Below are 20,885 nucleotides of genomic sequence, written 5' to 3'. Positions count from 1 at the left end.
CTGTACTCTCACACATTTTATTGGGGTACACAACATCAACAAAAGTTTTACAAAAGGTATTGACATTATTGTGAACAAAATGGGAAAGTTTCAGCAGGACACAAGCATTTCACATGCAATATAAAGGTATGACTTAGACATTGTAATGTTTTAAATTCAAATTGTTTGGTGTTTTTCAATTCAGTGCTTTGAATTCAGGTATCTTCCAATATCATAATTCAGTTGGGCATGAGAATTTTTATTTTTAGACATTGGTGTGTACAGAATTGTGGTCATAGGTAGGAGACAGACTTCTGTCTTGTAACTTCTGTTCTTCTAGTCTTATACCTTACACTTGATCCAGTTGACTTGTATTTTCCAGCAAAGGAGCTGTGTCCTTTTCTGTCTGAAATTTTACTGGTTAAAAAAAAAAAAGAAAACAGGTCTGTAATCTAAAATTAGCAGGAAAATTAACTACTGCCTTTTCTGCCTAGTTGGGCTGTCCAAAGGAAAATAAACCAAACCTTTTCTTAATTACAGCATAGGAAACATGATGACCCAGTACAGAACTAAAACTCTACAAATACCTGGGAGAATTCAGTACACAGGAAAGGTGGAAAGAGACTGTGCATGTGTATTTCCAGCCTTAGTCTTTCATTGTATTTAAGCTTATCTGTGATCACTTATGCATTTGTGTGTGTGTGTGTGTGTGTGTGTGTCTACCCACCATGTGCTTTAGCCAGCTCATTTGGGGACACTGAAGAGAGGGGTTCAGGGGCAATTTTGTTTGTGAACATATTCAGAGCTCTTCTGTCTCTTTCCTAAGAGTGAGAAATAGCAGAGAAGGAAGTTGATGGTGGGGGACTGCATGGATGAGTGTCTTTTACTTGATCACAGAACATGAATAGAAGTTTACACTACAGGAAAGGAAACAGTGGGAAGAAAGAGCTCCTTTTGATTATTGCTGGGAATCCTGTTTTTTGGCAGTTTGATTCCTCAGGGGACTGGGAGACATTGAGTGTTTGGTGACTGTAAAGATACTCACCATGCGAGAATTACTGTTCTCACCCCCATTGCCCAGCAGTGCGGCCAGTCTCTTCTTTAGCTCTGTATTCTCCTTTTTCAGAACCTTATTCTAGAGCACAAAGCACAATGTTAAACAGCTTTTACAGGAGAATCTTAATCTGAAGGACAAGTGGCAATACTGAAACAGCTTCTATGGCAGGACGTCAACATGAAGAAGAAGTGTGATAACTTATACAGCACCTCATTGTGTACAAAAATAAACAGTCTTAAACAGCCTGCACTGTAGGGGCTTCATTCTGAAAGAAAAGTGATAATTACAATACAAATTTTGTACGTTTTCAGGATAGATGATATATTTGTATACTCCACCATCAAAACAGCTGCTTTCTCAGTGAATGGGTTCATCCAAACACACACTGCCTCTTTTAGGAAGAGTGTAAACAATCAATGGCCACACATTTTTCAAACAGGTAACTGTCACATTACCCTGTTTTTATTTTTGTTTTAAATCACATGCTTGTATCCCAGCTGAGCTCCAAAGAGCTCTGTGTGAAAGTAATTTCTTCACGTGTGGGTGATAAAATGAAATCTGATAAAAAAAGAACATTAAGTCTACCTTGTGCCTGAGAGCTTCCACAATCAAGTCTCTGTCATTTCGGACATTTTCCTGTCTCTTCGCGGCATGAAACGCATCACCAATCATGGACACCAGCAGGTGGGACTAAGAGAAACACAACGGGAAGGGATGAGGTTAAAGGGGAAGAAAATGTCAAACAAAACCTTCTTCCTCACTCTCTCATCCTTTAACTCACTGCCATGTGAGTCTGGAGCTGAGCAGTCATTTATAATGACTTCACCAAGATGGAGTCTGGAGAGTAGGTCTTGGTCTTTGCCACAGATCCACTAATCTACACAGTCTTAGTCATGGTGTCAGTCTTGACCTCAAAAAATTATTTTGGTCTAGGTCACATGCAGTGTTACGCACATATGACAACCAGCGCAGTGAGTATTTCCCTCCATATTAACCCTATAGTCAAATGACTTGCTTAAATGATATACTATCACATACTGTATTTCTTTGTGTATATGCTTGCTGTAAAAACAAGAAAGAAAAAATAAATATCTTTGACAAGCTAAAACACAGAAGGTCCTTTCTCTTTCTTATTGTGTATACTGTTGCATGGGACACCAAGTCCTTACTCTTTATGTACGGACCTATAATGTTTCTCTTAATTAACCTTTATCTTGCCGCAATCAGCATGTCATTGATGGAGAAGAGCTGTCACACACAGTTGTCTTTGTGACCTTTTCAAAGTCTTGCTGTCGGCCCTGGACTCAGACCAAAGTGACAACCCTGGCCAGTGCAGCACATTGTTACACCACTTAGTGTCACACAGTGTTACTTGATGTAGCTTCCGCTGCTGACATCCCCCATGGTCTGTTATTCTCAACGCATCAAAGGCACGCAGTCAGGCTCACACTGTACTCACAAACTTTTTGCTCTGAAACAGGTAGCAGTGGAAGGTTTCCGCCGCCGGGTGCTTGGCCACGAAGCCGAAGATGTTGGGCATGGTCTGGTGCACCCCACAGAAGGAGATGGAGGAGAGAGGGCAGGTGTAGAGCATGAACTGTAGATGGCATGAATGAGAGGGAGGGAGAGAGGGAGAGGGATGGAGAGGGGGATAGAGATATATAACCGAAGAGTGAATGAAAGCAGAGATGGAGGGATGGTGGCAGACAAAAAGTGTGAGAAGTAGACTGTTACCAAACAGGTTTGTGAATAACAGCAGGGCTTACACTAGTGTAATCCACTTACTGGCACTTGTTTAATTTTGTCACTAGTTAGAGATAATTATTAAAATTGAACTGACTTTGCACAATTCGTCTTTGTCCTCTTTCTCTCACCTGTGTGGTGCAGTACATTGTATCCAGCTCTCCTCCCTCCCCACGCTCACCTTAGTTTTGTGTTCTAGGATGTCCACTCCGCTTATGGACAGAAACAGAGACACCTTGTTCTTCTTCTTTGTCTTTTCTGCTGTGCTGTCTGATGTCTAAGAGAAACAGGGGATTCATCGGGGGGGTGGAATGATTTTCACCACTAATTACATCACAGATTAATAATGTCGCCTTCAGAATTAAAGATCACTGTTATTACAATCATTCTGTTCCAATGGCTGGAGGTGTTATTGCTGAAACCACTCGCGTTAAATCATTAAAATCAAATTTATTGCTGTGGGTGATAATCTCCACAACAAAGGGGAGCCAAATACCACAGTCGTTTGTCATTACACCAGTCGCATCACCTCTCGGCCTCCGGTTAATGCCTGTTACACAATTAGATAAGCTTTCAGTGGGTGATCAAATCCTTTGGAAAGCCGCACTGATACTTTACCTTCAAGAACTCTGCTGCATCGGTCAAAATCTGCAGGCCTTGTGGGCTATGCACTTCTACCCGACCCAGAAACTGAAACACAGGGAATAAAATCAAAGACTCTTACATAATAAAACTCCAATATTATGGAGCTAGGAAAAAAATCAGAGAGGAGGAGGAGAGTGAGAAGAGCCGAGACAGGATTAAAAAGATTATGAAGAGCCAAGTTAGAACTATTAACCAACAGGGGAGAAAAAGACATAGGGTGAAGATGTTGCTAAGATAGTCAGCGGAAGAGTCGGTGTTCACATAGAGAGGTGTCCTATTCAGTGATCTGCATTCAGTCCGTCTCTCTTTAGAGCTTGAGCCATCGTCCGCTCACCTTGACCGTGAAGGCAATCTCATTGTCATCATCTGAAATATCGCTCATCTTTGCCCGTCCTCACCCTGAAAGCAAATCCAGTGCGTTGAGAGGTCTGGCCAAGCACTCACAGTGATGTAAATTAAGCTAAACAGGAGCCGTGAAAGCACAGAGCATATTTTGAGGGCATTGTGAGAGCTCTTTCCAGATTCATCCTCATTCTCTGGTTGGGTCACCCTGGGCAGGCACTCTCAAAAAGAAGTAGAAGTAGCTCTCTCTCCACCTGAAGTAGCACTGCAGCCTCGCCCAAATTCATAGAATTTAATCAACTCAGTCACAGTACCTCTTTCCACAAGAAAAAACAGTGCTTATCTGGGTCAAACACTAAATTATTTATCTATTTCAAAGCACTCATATCACTCTTTCTGGTTCTGTACCTATTACACGATATTTGATTGTTCTCTCTGAGTATTCATGTGAGTTTCTCAGCATAATTTATCAAACTTTAAATGACCTTTTAGACTGGGATTGCTCTGTGCATGCATAAATCCAAATCTAACAATGTATATTAAATTTAAAGAACTCAATCATTTGATATATTAATATCATATACTAACATACAATGTTAAATTGCACCTTACCCCTGAAATGAATCCCAAGATCCTCTTTCTCCGTTTGGTGTTGGCCTTCTTGAATGAATGTCAATATGCTCTGTCCTAGGTGTAAAGTCTAAAGGAGTTAATGACTAACTGGGCAGTTAAACTCTTCCTCATAATACCCTGTATTTGGATCTGTTATCTATCCATCTTTTTGTTTATGGCTGTAGCAGTTAGCAGTTGTAATTTAATGTGAGTCATACACAGAACTCAAGGGCCACTATGTTCAGTCCTTGCCATTCTGTTGAAAGTAAGACATTGATTTTTTTTTTTTTTTTTACCTCATCTATAGAATAGGATTTGTCCTCAAAATGGAAAAATGCCAGTAATTGGTCAATCCTATTGATTTTTTGAAAGGAATAATGGTGGAGGATATGGCTTGATTTGTGAGGTCTTATGTGACCTTATAGTCATTTTAGTGTCTTTTTCCTAACAGTGTGATTTTGGCTTTTTTATTGGCTGGCTGTGTCTCATAATTTTACACACTGACAGCCTCCATACACAATGATTAATATTCAGCAATAATTTTATAACTTACTATGACAATATTATCTGTGCTTATACAACATAACGGGGCTTTTAAAATGTAAAACTAAATAGGCAACGTTTGTTTGGTGTTTGGTGTTCAAGTGTATGATTAAAATACAACAACAACCTGGTCTTTGAAAACTGACCATGTCTTGCTTTTGGAACGTAGCTCGTAGGCGTTTTTGTGGCCTTTCTTGCATGTACTATGAAACGCCACCAGCAGAGAGCAGCGTTGCTCTTTCACGGACAAAGGGAAGCGTCTGTCTTCTACGAAATCTTACATGTATTTGAGGATCACAAACCAAGAAACTGCTGTCCCCACTGTCACAAAACACAAAGCGTCAATTCCAAATGGCTATAAAAGGCAGTTTGCATCATTACATGCAGGCGTACGGCAGTTCGTTGTGGATTCTGGTGCAATGCAATGGTCTTCAAGCAGTCAGTGAAGGCATCGATAAATTACGTCAGTATAGAGAATACATTTAGCTTAACATGTGCAATGTTGACGCAATAAAATTTATTTTATGTGTAAAATATTGTGTAACCTGCCAGAAAGTGGAGGTGCAGACAGGGATGCTAACGATGTCGCAGCAGTGTAGCATAGTGGTTAAGGAGCAGCGCTCGTAACCGAAAGGTTGCCGGTTTTATTCCCCAGGAGAGCACTGCTTGCTGTACCTTTGGGCAAGGTACTTAACCCACAATTGCTTCAGTAAATATCCAGCTGTATAAATTGATGACATTGTAAATACGTCTAATTGGTCACTAAGTCACTCCGGATAAGAGCGTCTGCTAAATGCCAATAATATAATGTCGCTGACTTTAATATGATTCAGCCTCACGCTCAAGTGGTTTACACCCACTTAAATTCTAGGTTTTATTATGGGTGAATTTTATTGATATCACCTATGGGCTGAACTCCTGCAAACAATCCTCACAATATACATACTCACAATATTTTCTACTAATGACTATTGATAACCTTCCCAAAATACAATGGATTTGCACTCCTGCCGGCTATATGTAGTTTAGTTTCACTGTAATTTTCTTATTTGTGAGCTTATGGCTGTCATCCTTATACTTTGTTGAAACAACGATGAGCTCTGAAGTGAGTTGCTATAAAGTATCACCACCTTCTGGTCCAATAAAGACATACGAAAGAATCTATAGCAACCTGATGTGGTTTGGTCGCCACACCTAGCCTCTCTCGCTTGCCAGATGTGAGTCTCCTACCTGACGTATACCGAACGACGTTACACCACACGTAATTCAATGGTGCATTTTATTTATGATGTGGAGGGGCACGGATCTATGTGGAGATTAGTGAATTTCGAATGAATTCGAAGCGGGACAAAGCGACAGGATTCAATGTGATCACTTTTAAGAATTTCCTAGCATGATCTTAACAGCTTCTAGACCCGCCTCATGTTGTAAAGCGCAGCTGAAGGATTGTTAAACCCATTACGACCACCACTAGAAGGCAAACAATGTAAAATGAGGCATACTGTCTGTTCTGCAGATCAATCGTTCATGTCAAACAAGGATCATCACGTTACTGCAGGCAGCACGAGGGCAAGTATCATCAAGAAGTAATTAGTAATTATTAAAATCCTAATAACAGACAGGTAATCGAAAGTCGTAAATTAGAAACGCAAGTGTATCTGCAATCAGCTCTGCGCATACTAAGTTGAGCATTTAAATTGGTTATGAACATTTAAATTGGTTATGAAGTCAGTACATTTTGTAAAGCCGTCTGCAGGTGAAATTTATATTTGGGATATATAAAATCGGAACGCGTCAAGAGAGAGCGCTGCACGCGGCTGCTATTTTGGAGGAAGAGGAGTAACGACTATGCACAGTACATCATCATAAATTTGCGAGTATTTACAGGGGACAACCTTGCCTCTCGAAAAATTCTGTTCCAAGGGGAAAAATAAGCCTTTGATTGTGAAGAAGTTCAAGTGGACGGATCAAAAACTCCCAAGAAAGAGAAAGAGACCAGATATCCAGTCGCTACTATAAAGAAGCCAGATTTGGGATGAAAATGTATTTTTAAGGATTTTAAGAGGCAAACCATTGACCGAATTTGTCAACGGACCTCAGCAGTTCCGAAGGTAGGTTATATATGTCATCATTTTTTAAAACATTTATTTTGGGAAAAATATAGTTGTGTCTCTTTAAACTACGCGCTTTACTCAAAGAAAGCAAAACTATTTTTTCTCCATTGAGTATATGCTTGATTAAATAATGATCAACACTGCCTCTTGTCTTCTGAAAAACGTTGCTATCTTGTCATCGTTTTATGTAGCCTAAGTGTTCTTAAAATATATTTTTGATCCCGAAATTGTATTATGAGGAACATATGAGGAACATGGGGAGCACTGTATTTCAATTGTTATTTCGATAAAATGTGTAACTCATGTTACTATTGTGGCATTCACAGTAGACTGCCCAACAATCGACAGTTTATTGAAATAAGATATATCGGTATCAAATATATCTTTGGTTAAATTTTTTTTAAAGTGCTCGTTTATATTGAATACATGAAATGCGCCCTGATTCGAATGCTGCCGTTGAGACCTACATAATTAGATCTGCCTTTACAGGAGCTGTACATTACAGAACTGTTACTTCACCGTAGACTCACATCCCAGTTACTTCTCTAAAAACGAGCCCTTTGGTAAATAGGTAAAATTAGAATGGTAGCCTATAGCGAGAGACAGTAGCATGTCGGATCGAGAATGAAATACAATTTGAATCTTCATACATAATCGTGTTATTCCATTCGAATGGGTGAATTCTTGCAAGAGAGAAATTAATGAATGGAGTAGAACATCAAAATGATACACGTAAGAGACATAGAGAGATCAAAGTGCTGAGTAAAACAGCCAAGAGGATTAACAAAAGATTTGTATTCAGTGACACAGGGGTGCAACGCCTACCGTTGAAACACAATATAATGTACTTATAGAATTACAGATTGAGAAAGTAACGCTTTTTGACCCACAGAATGTTTTCAGAATTGTGCAGAAATAAGTTCTTTCGCACACAAATACAGGAACCAGGAAACAGAAAATCCATTGTGTTTAGAATGGGAGGACCCCTTTCGTAAAATAATTTCAGCTCATTGGAATTAAGTTTACAAGCTGGTCCACCCAGTCAGGCTAAATGACTGACAAGTCTGGTCTTGCTCCACAGTAAAGCGTTGCCTTTGCATCGTTTATAGATAATGGTGCTCGACTCGCACAATATAAGTTAAGACAACAAATGGCGGAGACCGACAATATGCACCTACGGCAGATGACAGGATCACAAAAAGAGAGATAACACTTCTTGTTCAGAATTGCTATCGGCATGCTGAACCATTAATGAAAACCTGTTGGTAGAGGTTAGAGGGGGGGGGGGGGGGGGCATTGCTGTTGTGCCCCTGAGGAAAGTGCTTCACCCAAATTGCTTCAGTAAATATCCAGCTGTGTGAATGGATTACATGTACTTTTTATCGGTAAGAGCTACTGCTAAGCCAATAATATAATAATGACAATATTATCAGGTCTCCAGCAGAAGTTAGCCTGTTGTGATGTTCTCATTTCATTGGTTATTGTTCCTAAAGTGTCAGGCTTCATCCCTGTGAATTATTCTGTGTAAGAGAGGAGAGAGTCCTCCATCCAGCCCCACTACCGCACTCACAGAGCCATTACTCACCAAGTGTGTGCCTCATTAGCAGCCACTCATTGGCCAAACAGTAACACTGCCAACCTATCAGGGTCAGCCTGCGCAGCACTGTGCAAAACAAGAGGTTCCGAGCATCAGGGTCCAGCTCAGAGGCCTGATGAAGGTGTACTCGTTTTGGTATGGTATTCTTTTGCAAGGTTGTGCTCAGTTAGTTTACCATGCATTCAGGCAACATTTTACGAATGAAATACTCCATTTTGATTTTGCTGGCTAGCTTTGGTGGTCTCAGCACGTCTCTCCCGTATATCTGAGCACCAGGTGGGTGCCCTGACCTCTGCAGCATTTTATTGGATGGGCGTTTGATACTGGTTTTAGTTCCCCCGGTTCCTGTGGAATCACAGCTGCCTGTAATGCAGCTGCTAGGGGTATTAATAGGTGTTGTCTGCTGCTACTTTTGTCGGGACTCTTTCGTAACCTCGGCTGGCCTGGCCGACACCGACCCCCTGTTCTTTTTTCGGGCGGGTGGAGTGGGTCATGGGCAAAGGAGCCCCTGTCCTTCCGCTCACCTGCTTGGGACGGCAGCTGCGGGGGGTAAAATTGGGACACCGCTGTCACTGAGAGCACAGCCAAACCAATTCACCCAACAGGCCTGGGGACGGTAATGTTGCACCTAATGTAATATGGCTGGCTGCAGGCTCTGTATACAGCAGGCTGATCCTGGCTCAGAATGTCACAGCGAATTTGATGCAAAAAATGTAGCCATATCCATGGAAACAAGTAGTATATCACCCTGTGCAGCATCACATTGTCTTGTACCTGCTTCACAAGGTGGTAGCGCCACGCTGGCAAACCTGTGTACCTCCAAAGTGTGAATAGATTAATTGTGTGTCAACAGAACCCCTGCCCCCACCCTTCACAGCAAGCGTAGCAGTGATTAATATTACCCAGCTCCACACTCAAAGAGGCGAATTATACCTAATAGCCATTCCTCTTATATTCTTCTTTGATTAATTATTCAGAGAGTCGTGGTTTAGGGTAAACAATGCCTTGCGCCATGTGTTTCTGAAATGTCAGCATTCTGTTTTGCTCGGCACAAAAAGCAATTTGCGGATATCAGTTCTGATTTGTCTCCACGTCCCCCCGGCGCAGATTGTCCGACAGAGATTCTCTGCCTTCTCTGCAGTGGGATTTCTGCTCCCTGGAATGAGCAGCCTGTGTTAGCTTTCTCTGTGTACTAGAGTGTGAAGGAACTGGCACAAGTGTGCCATGTCAGACACCTTGTTGCATAAGTGTGTGACACGAAAAATATTAAACTAACCAAATAGGAAGTAGGGAGGTCATTTATTCTATGCTGTTTTGTAGTGTGTGTGTGTGTGTGTGTGTGTGTGTGTGCGTGTGTATGTGTGTGTTTTTCTGTTTCTGTCTGTTTCTGTGATTGCTTTTCAAGCCTGGCATCCGTCACTCTTTGTACTCCAGCACCACCTACTAATGTCACACACCCCCCCACCCCCCCTCATTAGTGGCTGACAGCTTCTTCCGCTGATACGCGCAGCGGTGGCTATTAGGACGTGTTGGCAGGGGGCGGGGCAGGGAGCCCGGCTGCTCCGGCGGAGATGGCGGTGCGTGCCATCGGCACGGTGCCGTTTCCAGGCCGGCACAGCGTGGCACAGCTCCAGAGCGCACACCGGGGATCTATTTCCGTGTCCAGCAATGGGAGAGTAAACGGAGCGTATTCACTGTAAGTTCAACCGTGATTAGAGACGCCCCTAATGCAACACGACAAGACAGCTTTGTTAGTCCTTAGAGAAATTCAGGTGTACAATATTTTACAGAAGGAGACAGGTAGATGGCTGGAAAGAAAATGAACTGTTACTCAATTATATGATGGTTTGCATTACTTCACATTAAAAATACAGAACTTTTAATAACGAACATTAATTAGTATCATATCTTAGCACCCAAGTGAAGGTCTCTCAACCAGCAGTAAATAATTCAGTCATTTAATGTGTTATTGTTGTGATGTTAGTCTAAGGGGGCTAGAATTCACGTGGGGGTTCACTTTAAAAATAAATAAATAAATAAATAAGTGTCGCAAAATAAGCATAGGCGTGTCTTGGAATACAGGCAGTAGAAACAGGAGAGTTGAAAAAAAGGATAAAATGAAAGCAAGAAGGGACACAGAAAATGAGCCAAAACAGAGATATGGAGTATCAGCAGCTCGTGTGTATTGTGTATCGGTGAATACAATGGGTCTGAGTGGGATGACTCAGGGGGATTTGGGGGGTGGGGGAGCGGTATGGATGGAAGCTAGGAATTAAAATCTTGGCTCAAAATGACACAGTAGCAGAGACATGATCCTGACCACGGATGGCAACTGGGGTGTTTTCACTTGACGATCAATGACTGTGAAAAAAAGATAAGGGTGCAGTAAAGCTTCGGAGTTATTTCCGAGTGCTGAGATAAATGGCGAACCGGGCTCCACTGAAAGCAGCTGCGCGGTCGTGGTGTGAAGCTGACCGCCATTCTGCGACCGCATGTTCAGTTATTAAATTTGCCCAGTGAGCTGCGGTTGTATTACGTCTGTCTTTAGCATTTGTAAGTGTGGCTTTGGCCATGATTAATGGCAGCAGAAGGAGTTTGCGATGCTTAGCGGTGGAGTTTATGTTTGTGGCCTGTGCCACACAAAGTGGATTTAGCTGGGATTAGTGGAATTCTTGTACATTTCCCGTTTTATTGCTGTTGTGGAAACACTGAGGTTTGATAGTTGTCTGCTTGTCATTCGTCTTATAGTGGAACTTTTATATGTCTGACCGGTCTTCAGCCAGACAAAGGGAGGGGCTACGCAGATGCTGCCACCCATGACTCTGTGTGTGATTTCTAATAAAAATGATCTGTCTGGCAGGTCCCCAGGCCGTGGAAATTTCTGGCAGCTCGATATTGGATTTTCTACTTGACAAGTGTCAAACCGTAGAAATTCTTGACAGACTAATCTAAACCCGTCACCTTGAGTATGGGCATGCTCTGGGAATGTGTTCTGTTGCCTCTCTGTCTTTTCTTCCAACTGTGTTTCTCAAAGCATTTCAGCGAAATGACTAAAGCCTGCTGAAGACACAGCTCTCATGGGGGGACGGCACTAAAGGAAATCATTTAATGGAATGACCGGGAGAGTACAATAGACCTGGTCCTCAAATTACAATCTCCCACTCAATATTCTCCAAAGTAAGGACATTGTGGCCATGGTCTGAAATGGAATTAAGCTTAAGTGCCTCTTCAAATGAATGGCCAAGGTTGTCAAAATGGTTAGCTAGGTCCTTCAAAGCTCGGATTTAGGTGGTAGCTGGGAGGAGGGAGGGCATTGTAGCTGGTAATGACATATTTTCTGAAGTGGAATGACAACACAGCCACGGTCGTCAAGGAAGCACACCGTTGCAGTATAGCAGCATGCTCAGCAACGCTAGCAATACAACCACCTGCAAACTGCAGACAATCTCGCAACACCAAATCAATCCTTCAGCTGATCAGATCAAGGAAAATAACTGCAGAATAAACACCCTTCAAAGTGTCTCTTTTAGACTTGCAGCTCAGGAAGGCTGTGTGGATCCTCAAAGTCTGGGCAAGTTTGTATTTGCAAAAGTTTTTTTTTTTTTTCACTTACCATCTATGTAGCATTGAATCGGTTAACAGCCTAATGTTAGTGTAATTACATTCAGTTGTTGCTATGCTGATGTTTACTCTCCATATATTGCCCTGGTAGGGCTGCATTGTATTGCAAGTTCCATCCATGTGGATATGCTTTCCTATGTTTGTTTTTCTGTACGTATTTGCTCTATTGAAGTTGACATCCAACATATGTTTGGGTTGGATGCATATTTGTAATCGTGTACATTATGTCTTTATTATGTGTGTGCACATATATAGTGTATACTAACTGTGTGTTTTAGGATGTTTGTTTCTTGTGAAACACTGAGACATATTCACGTATTATCCTTGGTTGAATTCTGTCAGTTTTTCAGCGGGAGACTGTGAATGGATTGCTTGAAGTGACATTATCTCCTTTTGTAATCTCTGTTCAAATCCCAGATCCTTTTTTATCTCACATAGCCAAGATCTAGAGCATTTCTCGCGGATCAGTGAGCATCTTGTATTCTGGAAGCGTTGAATGAAGTCTCGCTGATGAACCTTTGTGAGAAGGTGAGGGGGTGTTTTAGGTTTCTGTGTAAATTTATTGGGGGAGGGAGGTGAGCCTAAGCCTGTTGGATCCTGTGCTTTTGTAAAGCAACAACAATGGATTATTTTTAAGGCGGCCATTGCCGGGAAAGTGCCGAGCGGAAAACTGCCTCTTCCTCTGTCCGACAGCTTGAAAGCTATTGACGGTCTCTCTCGAAAACAAACACCTCTCCCCTCCTCAACCTCCACAGTCAGTAGGTCAGGAAATCCGGCCCAGGTAACACAATGGTAGTATCATGCAGTAGTAGCATCAGTAAGGCAGCAGCATCATTGTATTTTTTGCATGTTTAAAAAAATGACAATCTGCTTGGAATCGGCATAGAGTCGAAATAGCATAGAGTTGATGTCATTTTCTGCATATACAAGGCCTAGTGTGTTTGTTGGGGCGCTTGCTTCTCCAGGCAAAAGTCCAAGGCATTTTTAGTACTGTACACTGTATATTTTTCCTAATCTGTGGTAGCCCTGGCAGAAGAGAGCAATAAATATTTTATTTGCAAATTCTTTTAGCGAAATACAGTATGCATAATAGTCATCGGGCTTGGCTAAAGATTGACTTTCTTTTTTTTTCTTACTGGCCATCAGGCAAACTGCTTTGTGTCATTTTGTAGTGACATATTGTTGCTCTTGGCAACGTTCGGTATCCATTGATTCCGTTTCCCTGATTAATACGAAGTTCCAGATAAACGCTACGTGGTCGTGGGTGGTCCAGTTGGAGGGTTGACAGAGCACATGGTCTTATTATCCTTCAGAATTTAGGGCTGATTCACACTACACATATGACTGCTACTAATCTTACAAAGGACAACAAAGTGGTGTTTGCACATTGACCGGGTACAGTTGTGCATCTGCGCCACATTGGTCAGTAAACACGTCAATAAACACATGAGCATTGTGGAAGCCTGAATGTTACTGCCTACTATCTGACCTAAGTGAAAATGTGGTTTGTAATGACTGTTTTGTGTTTTCTTCTGTGATTGGGAGGATAGATAGTAGAGTAGATAGTGAGTCTGGGGAATTTATTTGTGATTACTATGATTTTTTCCGTAGCTCCTTTCTCTAATGTGTGATTTTTCTCTGTTGGGTTTCTGCTCAGTTCGTCTAAATGGACAGATATGACTGCAGGTTGTGACCTGTATTTAATTGAAGCACCATGTGCTTTTCTCTTAACTTTGAGTGAGTATATATTGTTTCTTTATTAAATAATACCAAATTCAGATTTCCTGTGAAACACACTGTCAGAAGCAAAGAAGCGCAACTTTTAAAGTGACGGTAAAGATGAAGCACATCATGGTTAGAAAAAAAAATGGCTGTTTCATTGATCAGTTCCTCCGAGTGTGTGACTTTAAGAAAGTAGACTCTCACAGTTCCTAAGAATGGAATGTGTTTATTTTCTTTTTTTCTCAATTCCTTGGAGATTTTCCCAGAGATGAATACTTCACCATGAAATTCCTGCCTGCATCTGGGGGCCATTTTGTTTTCTCGGCCACTCGCTCAGAAGTTGCCTGGGAAATATTTATATTTCCTCCTTTCCTCTGTTTTTTCCTCTGAAGACCATGTACCCATACAGAGAAATGCATCGAATTCTGTTCTGGGAGGACATGTTTTTCCATGCCACTCAATACATCCTGTGGAGATGATGAAAAAAATCCTCCTCTTTAACCCATAGGAGTCTGGTTTTTACAACCTGCTGCAAGCTGAGTTCAACCGCTGTCCGTTTCCTCCTTTAATTTGAGTAGCACACATAAGCAAAGGTTATTTTCTTAGGTTCTGACATGAGACCATTCTGTGTTTCGTAAAATAATGGCAGTGAGGTCGGTGCTAGATGACCTGCGTCTAGCTGGGCTCAGGGATACTGAAATTTGCTTTAGTGGCCCCGCCCCCTTCCTCTTTTGTGTGTCTTTTGTTATTATGTGCGGTGTTTATGACGTACTTCCTTGTCTTTTGCCATGTTATGTCTTGTATCTGAATTTTTATGAGCCTAAATTTCAGTTGCCTCATGTGGGATAAATAAACTTGTATTGTATTGTATAGTTTTGTATAAAATGAACAAAAATACTGTGGAAAAAATGAAAAAAAAAATGAACACTTGCTTAAATTTGTCACTCAGAGTTATTGGCTGCAATGTGGTTAGACTGAGTTCAAGCCCCTCTGTACTCTATATCTCAATGCAATCACAAGATGGTAATGCCCTGAGCACCGGTCAAACACGATTGTTATTTCCAATCGAAACAATCGATCTGTCACCAGCAGCTTTGCGTTCTCTTGGGAGCCCTCAATGAGTAAAACAGCATCCAGACACAATGGTAGTGAACCGCTGGTGAGCAGGCAGGTAAAAAGGAGGTTGGAGTGCCCCTCTGCTTTTTCCAGAGGTCCTCGTTCTCCCCAGGGCGATGGAGCTGGTAGTTTTCCACCACGGGGGCCTAGGGACCTTCTACGCACCATCTGATAGGAAGTGAGTGAGCGCAAGAGGAAACGGGAGAACGTGAGAAAGACCTGGATAATGGGCACAGCTCGAACCCTTGCCTTGTGCGGCTGTGAAACTTGGCCAATGCACTGCAGAGGGCATTTAATATATGCACCACAGAGAGGCATCACACTCCAAACAGAAACGAAAGAATATGCGTGGTTTTGCAGTAAATTCAGTAAATCAGAAGGGAGGCATTTGACTGTTTTGTCATGGTTTCAGCAATGCACAAGAAGGTTGTTCCATTTACACCAATAAATACGGTTGACTTCAGAATTCACCAGGGACTAATTTTGTCTGTAAATAGATATAAAGAGCTAGTTAAAAAAAAAAAAAAAAAAACTCTGGAAATTGACATCATGTGGGGTTTGTTGGAGTTCTTGTCTAAATCAGTAATTTCCCATGCAGGGTGCACAGCAACCATTTAAAAGATCTGAAACTCAATAACAAATGGATTTTTCTTTTCAGCAGATCTTTGTTGGTTCAGCTGTTTGACAAATACAGAAGCTGATACAAATTATAAATGTTTAAAACAGAACAATGATTTTATTTTAATTGTGTCCGCTGCGTTGACATCAGTCGAATCTCCACGGCGCCTTGCCTTGTAATCCAAATAAAAGGGGAGGTTGAGCTGTCATGTGGGCCCTAGTAGAAATAAAAAAATCCTTGTCCTTACATTGTTGACACACATGGTTTGGAACACACACAGCCAGAATATTTGTTTAGATTTATGGTTATGATTGTCTGCCTGTCGCCATTCCTGTAGGCGTATGCATTTGTTTGGAGTCAGGGTTTTAGAAACACAGACATCGCAGGGTAACCCTACAGTTTTCTCTTTGGCCATCCTCATTGATGTAAGATACTCACCCCCTTTGACTGAGCCATCTTTTCTCAATTTGTTTTTTTTTTTTTGCATAACATTTGACAACCAAGAAGTCCTTCTTGTCCAGCAGTGACTGTTACATCATACTTTTCCATGTTTATGATGTCCACACTGCCTTGGCCCGTGGCCATGTGCGATCCCTTCATTGTACTCCAGTCGAAGTAAAAATACCACTATAACCACATCACATGCAACCTCCACAGTTTGTATGGAAATTCATATCTACTGAAATGCATTTGGTGAGACTGTTTACATTTACTTTTGCATTCAGTCATGTAGCAAATGCTCTCATCCAAAGGGACTTACAAAAGTGCAGGTTAAGGTTAAGATAAGAGAAGAGATGGTAATAAATCATGTCAAAATCTAATAGCAGGGGTCGTCACATAAGATAACACTTTCTGTTAAACACCATAGTGGAGGCAAGAGGAAGATTGAGGATTTAGAAAATATCTGAGTTCATATTTTGGGCTTAGCTGAACCACGATGTAGTTTGAACAGATGGATTTTCATTCTACAAGGGGTAATCCTAGTGGATTTTTGCAAATAAATTGATAAATGGATTTTTCCTGTTTTCAACTGTAGCTGTGGGTTTGGATACAAATTGTGTAAATTAATCTTAGTTCAGCATCTGTTACCTTTAAATTCCTAGGTGCTTAAGGCTGAAGCTGCATTGCTGGGGTTTTTTTGTTAAGGCATAAGCGTTTGATTCAGAGGTGGGGAATTATGTATTCAAACAACACACAGAGGCAGAAACAGATTATGTGAAAATATTCTTTACATCAGAATAGCACCAGGATTGTGTGCTAGATGCATAAATGTTCAGTTGAAATCCATTAATTTATGCGTTTATTTCTGAGGGAAATTTGAAGGAGCTGTCTTGGAATGCATTTTTTAATTTCAGGACGTTCATAGTGGTGGCCATGCAAGAGAGATGTATTAGAGTTAATGTATTTGCCGTATTAGTATTAAGGCAGAGAATCCACCAATGCCTCTTTCAGTCTGTCAACAGTTTCCCTTCTGACATTATTCTTGACATTACATGATTGGCATTTAGCAGACACTCTTATCTTGAGCGACTTATATTAGTTACAAATATTAGAGTGCAATTTTGGTAATTCAGGCATTCTTAATTGGTGCATTCAGGCAATCAATAGTTACGAAGTACCTCTGTAAACTAATAAACATTGACTAAAAGAAAACCATCACAATGTAATGCAGACCTTCATTTTGTTCTTATATTTAAACAATGTAATTAAGCAGAGTATCTGCTGATTGCCTGGGGTCATTCTAACAGACATTATAGCTAAATGACAGAAGGAAATCAGATTTTCAGTCATTTAGAGAAAGTAATCATTTAATGTTGTCTCTTGAAACACTGTTAAGTTCAGCAGTGGCTTCAACGTAAATCCCTTGTGTAAAACTATGTTTTGTAGTGTTATGTGGAGTCACGTCAGTCAGTGCCAGGTGCCTCCTGGGTATTGGGTATACTTCCTGTCTGAACTACTGTCTGAACACCTGTGGACATTGTCAGAGGAAACCGCTAGTGAACACAAAGTGTGAACACGAAGCTTGCTGGTAGTACTACACTGTCATGCGGGTGTTACCCTTTACAGTTCAGCTGCCTTTGAAGATTTACACAAAGTTTCAGCCCAGTTCCCCATGCTAATCAATCATCAGATTTGACTTAATATCTCACCCTTTTTTCAAATATAAGCATAAAATAAATACCCAGTTTCTTTCTCTCTTTCTGGATCTGTCGATATACTGTGTACACATGTATGTATATATATTGTTATGAGGGGGTAGTGTCTCACTCACACACACAAACACACATACATTCTTTTGTTTTGGTTTTTTTCTATTGGCACCTGCTGCTACGTCATTACGCAGCTGACGGTCCCTCGAAGAGTGGGGCTACCTCTGATTGCCTTCATAGGAGCTCCAGGTGATCAAAGGTGTGGTGGAGTTTGGCGTGGGAACGGCGGCAAGTTTAAACCGAGCAAGTGGTTTGCCTCCAAGAAAAAGGAGGGTGCGAGCTTGATCAACTCGTGGGCACGAAGCCGATTCAGTGTGTGAGCTAGCGATAAAAGTAATTGAAGTATATGCGCATTTTGGGTTGGTGAAATAAAAATAATGACGGCATGCCAATGAACGACACCGTGACAGATGCCAACACCATCCACGTTCCCCCACGGGCTGAGGGATTTCTTTTTGCATTTCTCTTTGCATGGTGGGTGCTAACACTTTTAGGAAAAAAGAAAACAAAAAATAATAAATTAGGAAAAATGATAATAACAAAACTTGAACGCATACGACGACCGCGGAGCTGGCCGCCACCACAGGGCAAGACTGAGCTGGCCCAGACTGACACTGACAGCGCGGATCCAAAGACAACAGGTAGGCCCCAGCCCTTCCTGAGGGCCGTCCGGTGCCAGTTTTATTTTGAATTTGTTTGTTTTTGAATTGTTTTTTTCTTTTGTACATTTACACGCACGTCAGGTTGCAGCCCTTCTTCTCGTACACACTACACAACAGCAACCCGGGGAAGTAGCGAGACTGTAACTGTATTTACATATGTATGCCTAATTGCAATGGGTGAACAGGCAAATTTGGCTTGAAAGACAGCCAGCCTAGCTGCCCTACGACTAAGGGCTCATAAGAAAACCAATCTCTTCCAGGGTCACCGCCAGCTTAGATTCACACAGTAAGGGCCGCCACTCCCCGAGGAGCCAGATGTTTTCCCAGGGAGGAAAGTTTAAACTCAGGTCGGGCGGTGGTGCCGTGCTGTGCGTGCCAACGGGCTGCTTCCTGTTTCCACATACATGATGGATCTCCTTCCTCTGTGATTCGCTCTGTATGTGTTGCAAGGAGGAGAGGAAGTGGGTTGCGTGCGTTGTAATGACCTGTATCATAATTTAAAAGACCTGCTTCTGGTTTTTTGCTGCGTGCATCAGACTCGGAGCGTGACCGCCTTGTGTGCAGGCTCTTGTGCTGGAGCTTGTCCATGTGCATGGATGCTGGTCAGGCATGTCTGTTTGTGTTTGTGTTTATGTGTGCGTGCGTGCGTGCATGTGTCTGTCTGTGTAACTCTTCTGTCGTCTTCATCAACTGCGTTTACGCAGTGAATGAAACACTCTTAAACACGGGGCCGGGTTACCCCAGCGTTCCCACGTTAGACCGTTCCCAGAGCGGCGGGGCGTGGGAAGGCTTCCCGCGTTTCTGTTTCGTGTCTGTCTGCCGCTGGCCGTGAGTGGGAGTACCTCTGCGGAGAATGTTTTAGGAAGTCTCCATTTAAAGCACTAACAGCAAGTATCAGAGTGACAACAAGAGGCAGCAAGCAGCAGCTGCACCTGCTGTGCTTCTGATGATTGGATTCCAGGCCATTTCCACTGGGTATGGATGACAGTATGGAACTGGATATTGTGAATAAATAACTGAGGCATAAGAGCAAGATTTTTAAGTAGCATTTGTAGGACAGTGTAGGAAGTGTAATATGTATTATTTGAGAGTGATATGTGATACAGCTACAAAATGGAATGTATGAAATATAACCCATAGTATCTAATACAGTACCCTGATGTAAAGCACAGCATTCAATACCATACCTTGATGGAGTATTCTGATAAGATTATTTATATATCTGCTTTTTGTTCCGCTTAAACTCGGTTCTTAGTTGTTAGTTTTCACCCAGCTAACTCATGCCCATACAAGGGTGAGAATGGTATGGGTGGTTTTGAAGCTGAACAGGATTAGGAGGGGCACAGGACGTGCTTCAGTGTGGGTCTGCGGCCAGCAGCGGGGAATGCAGTCAGGTGATACACCATTGTGATGGCGAGCTTTGCTTGATGCCGTGCCCGTCTGTGATGTCATATGGTGCGGACGGGATGGCAGCTGGACCACCACGCATTTGCAGTGTCCGGTCCCAGGGGTCAGTCTTACCTCTCCCTGTGCTCCAGCCGCTTCTTAGGATTTAGTGTATGCGCACAACACACACACACACACACACACACACACACACACCCAGACACACACACACACAGCCAGACACACGCGCACACACACATACACACACTCGCACGCACACACACACACACACACACACACACAGCCAGATACACACGCACACATGCACACACGCACACACACTCATACACACACAGAGCCAGACACACACACAGAGCCAAACACACACACACAGCCAGACACACGCACACACACAGACACAGCCAGATGCACACACACGCATACACACACAGAGCCAGACACACACACACAGCCGGACACACACACACACGCACTCACACACATACACAGCCACACACACACACACGCGCGCATGTACTTTACCAGCTGCACACGCAACCGTGCACATGAGCACATAGCCAGCTGGACACACACACACACACACACTCACACACATATGCAGCCTGTTTGGCTACTTAGGCCACTGCTGTCACTTGAGAAACCGGTGACATTTGAAGCTGTGGAACTCAATGGTTCCTTCCTGATATTGTCCCCTTCGTCCAGTCCCAAATTCATAAATAATCCTGTACTGTTTTTAGATGTCAAGAATGAGACTGTAGTACATTTGTGTGATATGAAGAATGAGCCTGTGGTGTATTCGCAGGATATCCATAATGAGTCTGTCCTATATTTATGGGATATCACCAATGAGTGTGGTATGCGTTTATAGGGTATCACAAATAAAAGGGAAGGAAGGA

At 42.2% G+C, this 20,885-nt stretch overlaps 2 protein-coding genes across 2 annotated transcripts in view; one reads left to right on the top strand and one right to left on the bottom strand.

Annotated features, from left to right (window-relative positions):
- Positions 1–185: 185 nt before the first annotated feature.
- LOC118780161 (PTB domain-containing engulfment adapter protein 1-like) lies at positions 186–4,446 on the bottom strand. Its single transcript, XM_036532501.1, has 8 exons — positions 4,379–4,446; positions 3,759–3,823; positions 3,398–3,469; positions 2,961–3,056; positions 2,496–2,633; positions 1,622–1,726; positions 1,025–1,114; positions 186–396 (listed from the first exon to the last, which is right to left on the bottom strand). Exons 2-8 carry the CDS (start codon positions 3,804–3,806, stop codon positions 394–396), a joined length of 552 nt encoding a protein of 183 aa, XP_036388394.1. The 5' UTR covers positions 3,807–3,823; positions 4,379–4,446; the 3' UTR covers positions 186–393.
- A 2,185-nt stretch (positions 4,447–6,631) lies between these two features.
- The window catches only part of calcrl2 (calcitonin receptor-like 2), a 29,012-nt gene continuing 14,758 nt past the window's right edge, over positions 6,632–20,885 (top strand). Inside the window, exon 1 of the mRNA XM_036533312.1 lies at positions 6,632–7,032. The gene's annotated coding sequence lies outside the window, so the exon portion shown is untranslated. The remainder of the gene's footprint in view (positions 7,033–20,885) is intronic.

This window comes from Megalops cyprinoides, chromosome 7, assembly GCF_013368585.1.
Source record: "Megalops cyprinoides isolate fMegCyp1 chromosome 7, fMegCyp1.pri, whole genome shotgun sequence".
Taxonomy (NCBI): Eukaryota; Metazoa; Chordata; class Actinopteri; order Elopiformes; family Megalopidae; genus Megalops; species Megalops cyprinoides.
This window is presented reverse-complemented; position numbering and strand designations above follow the sequence as displayed.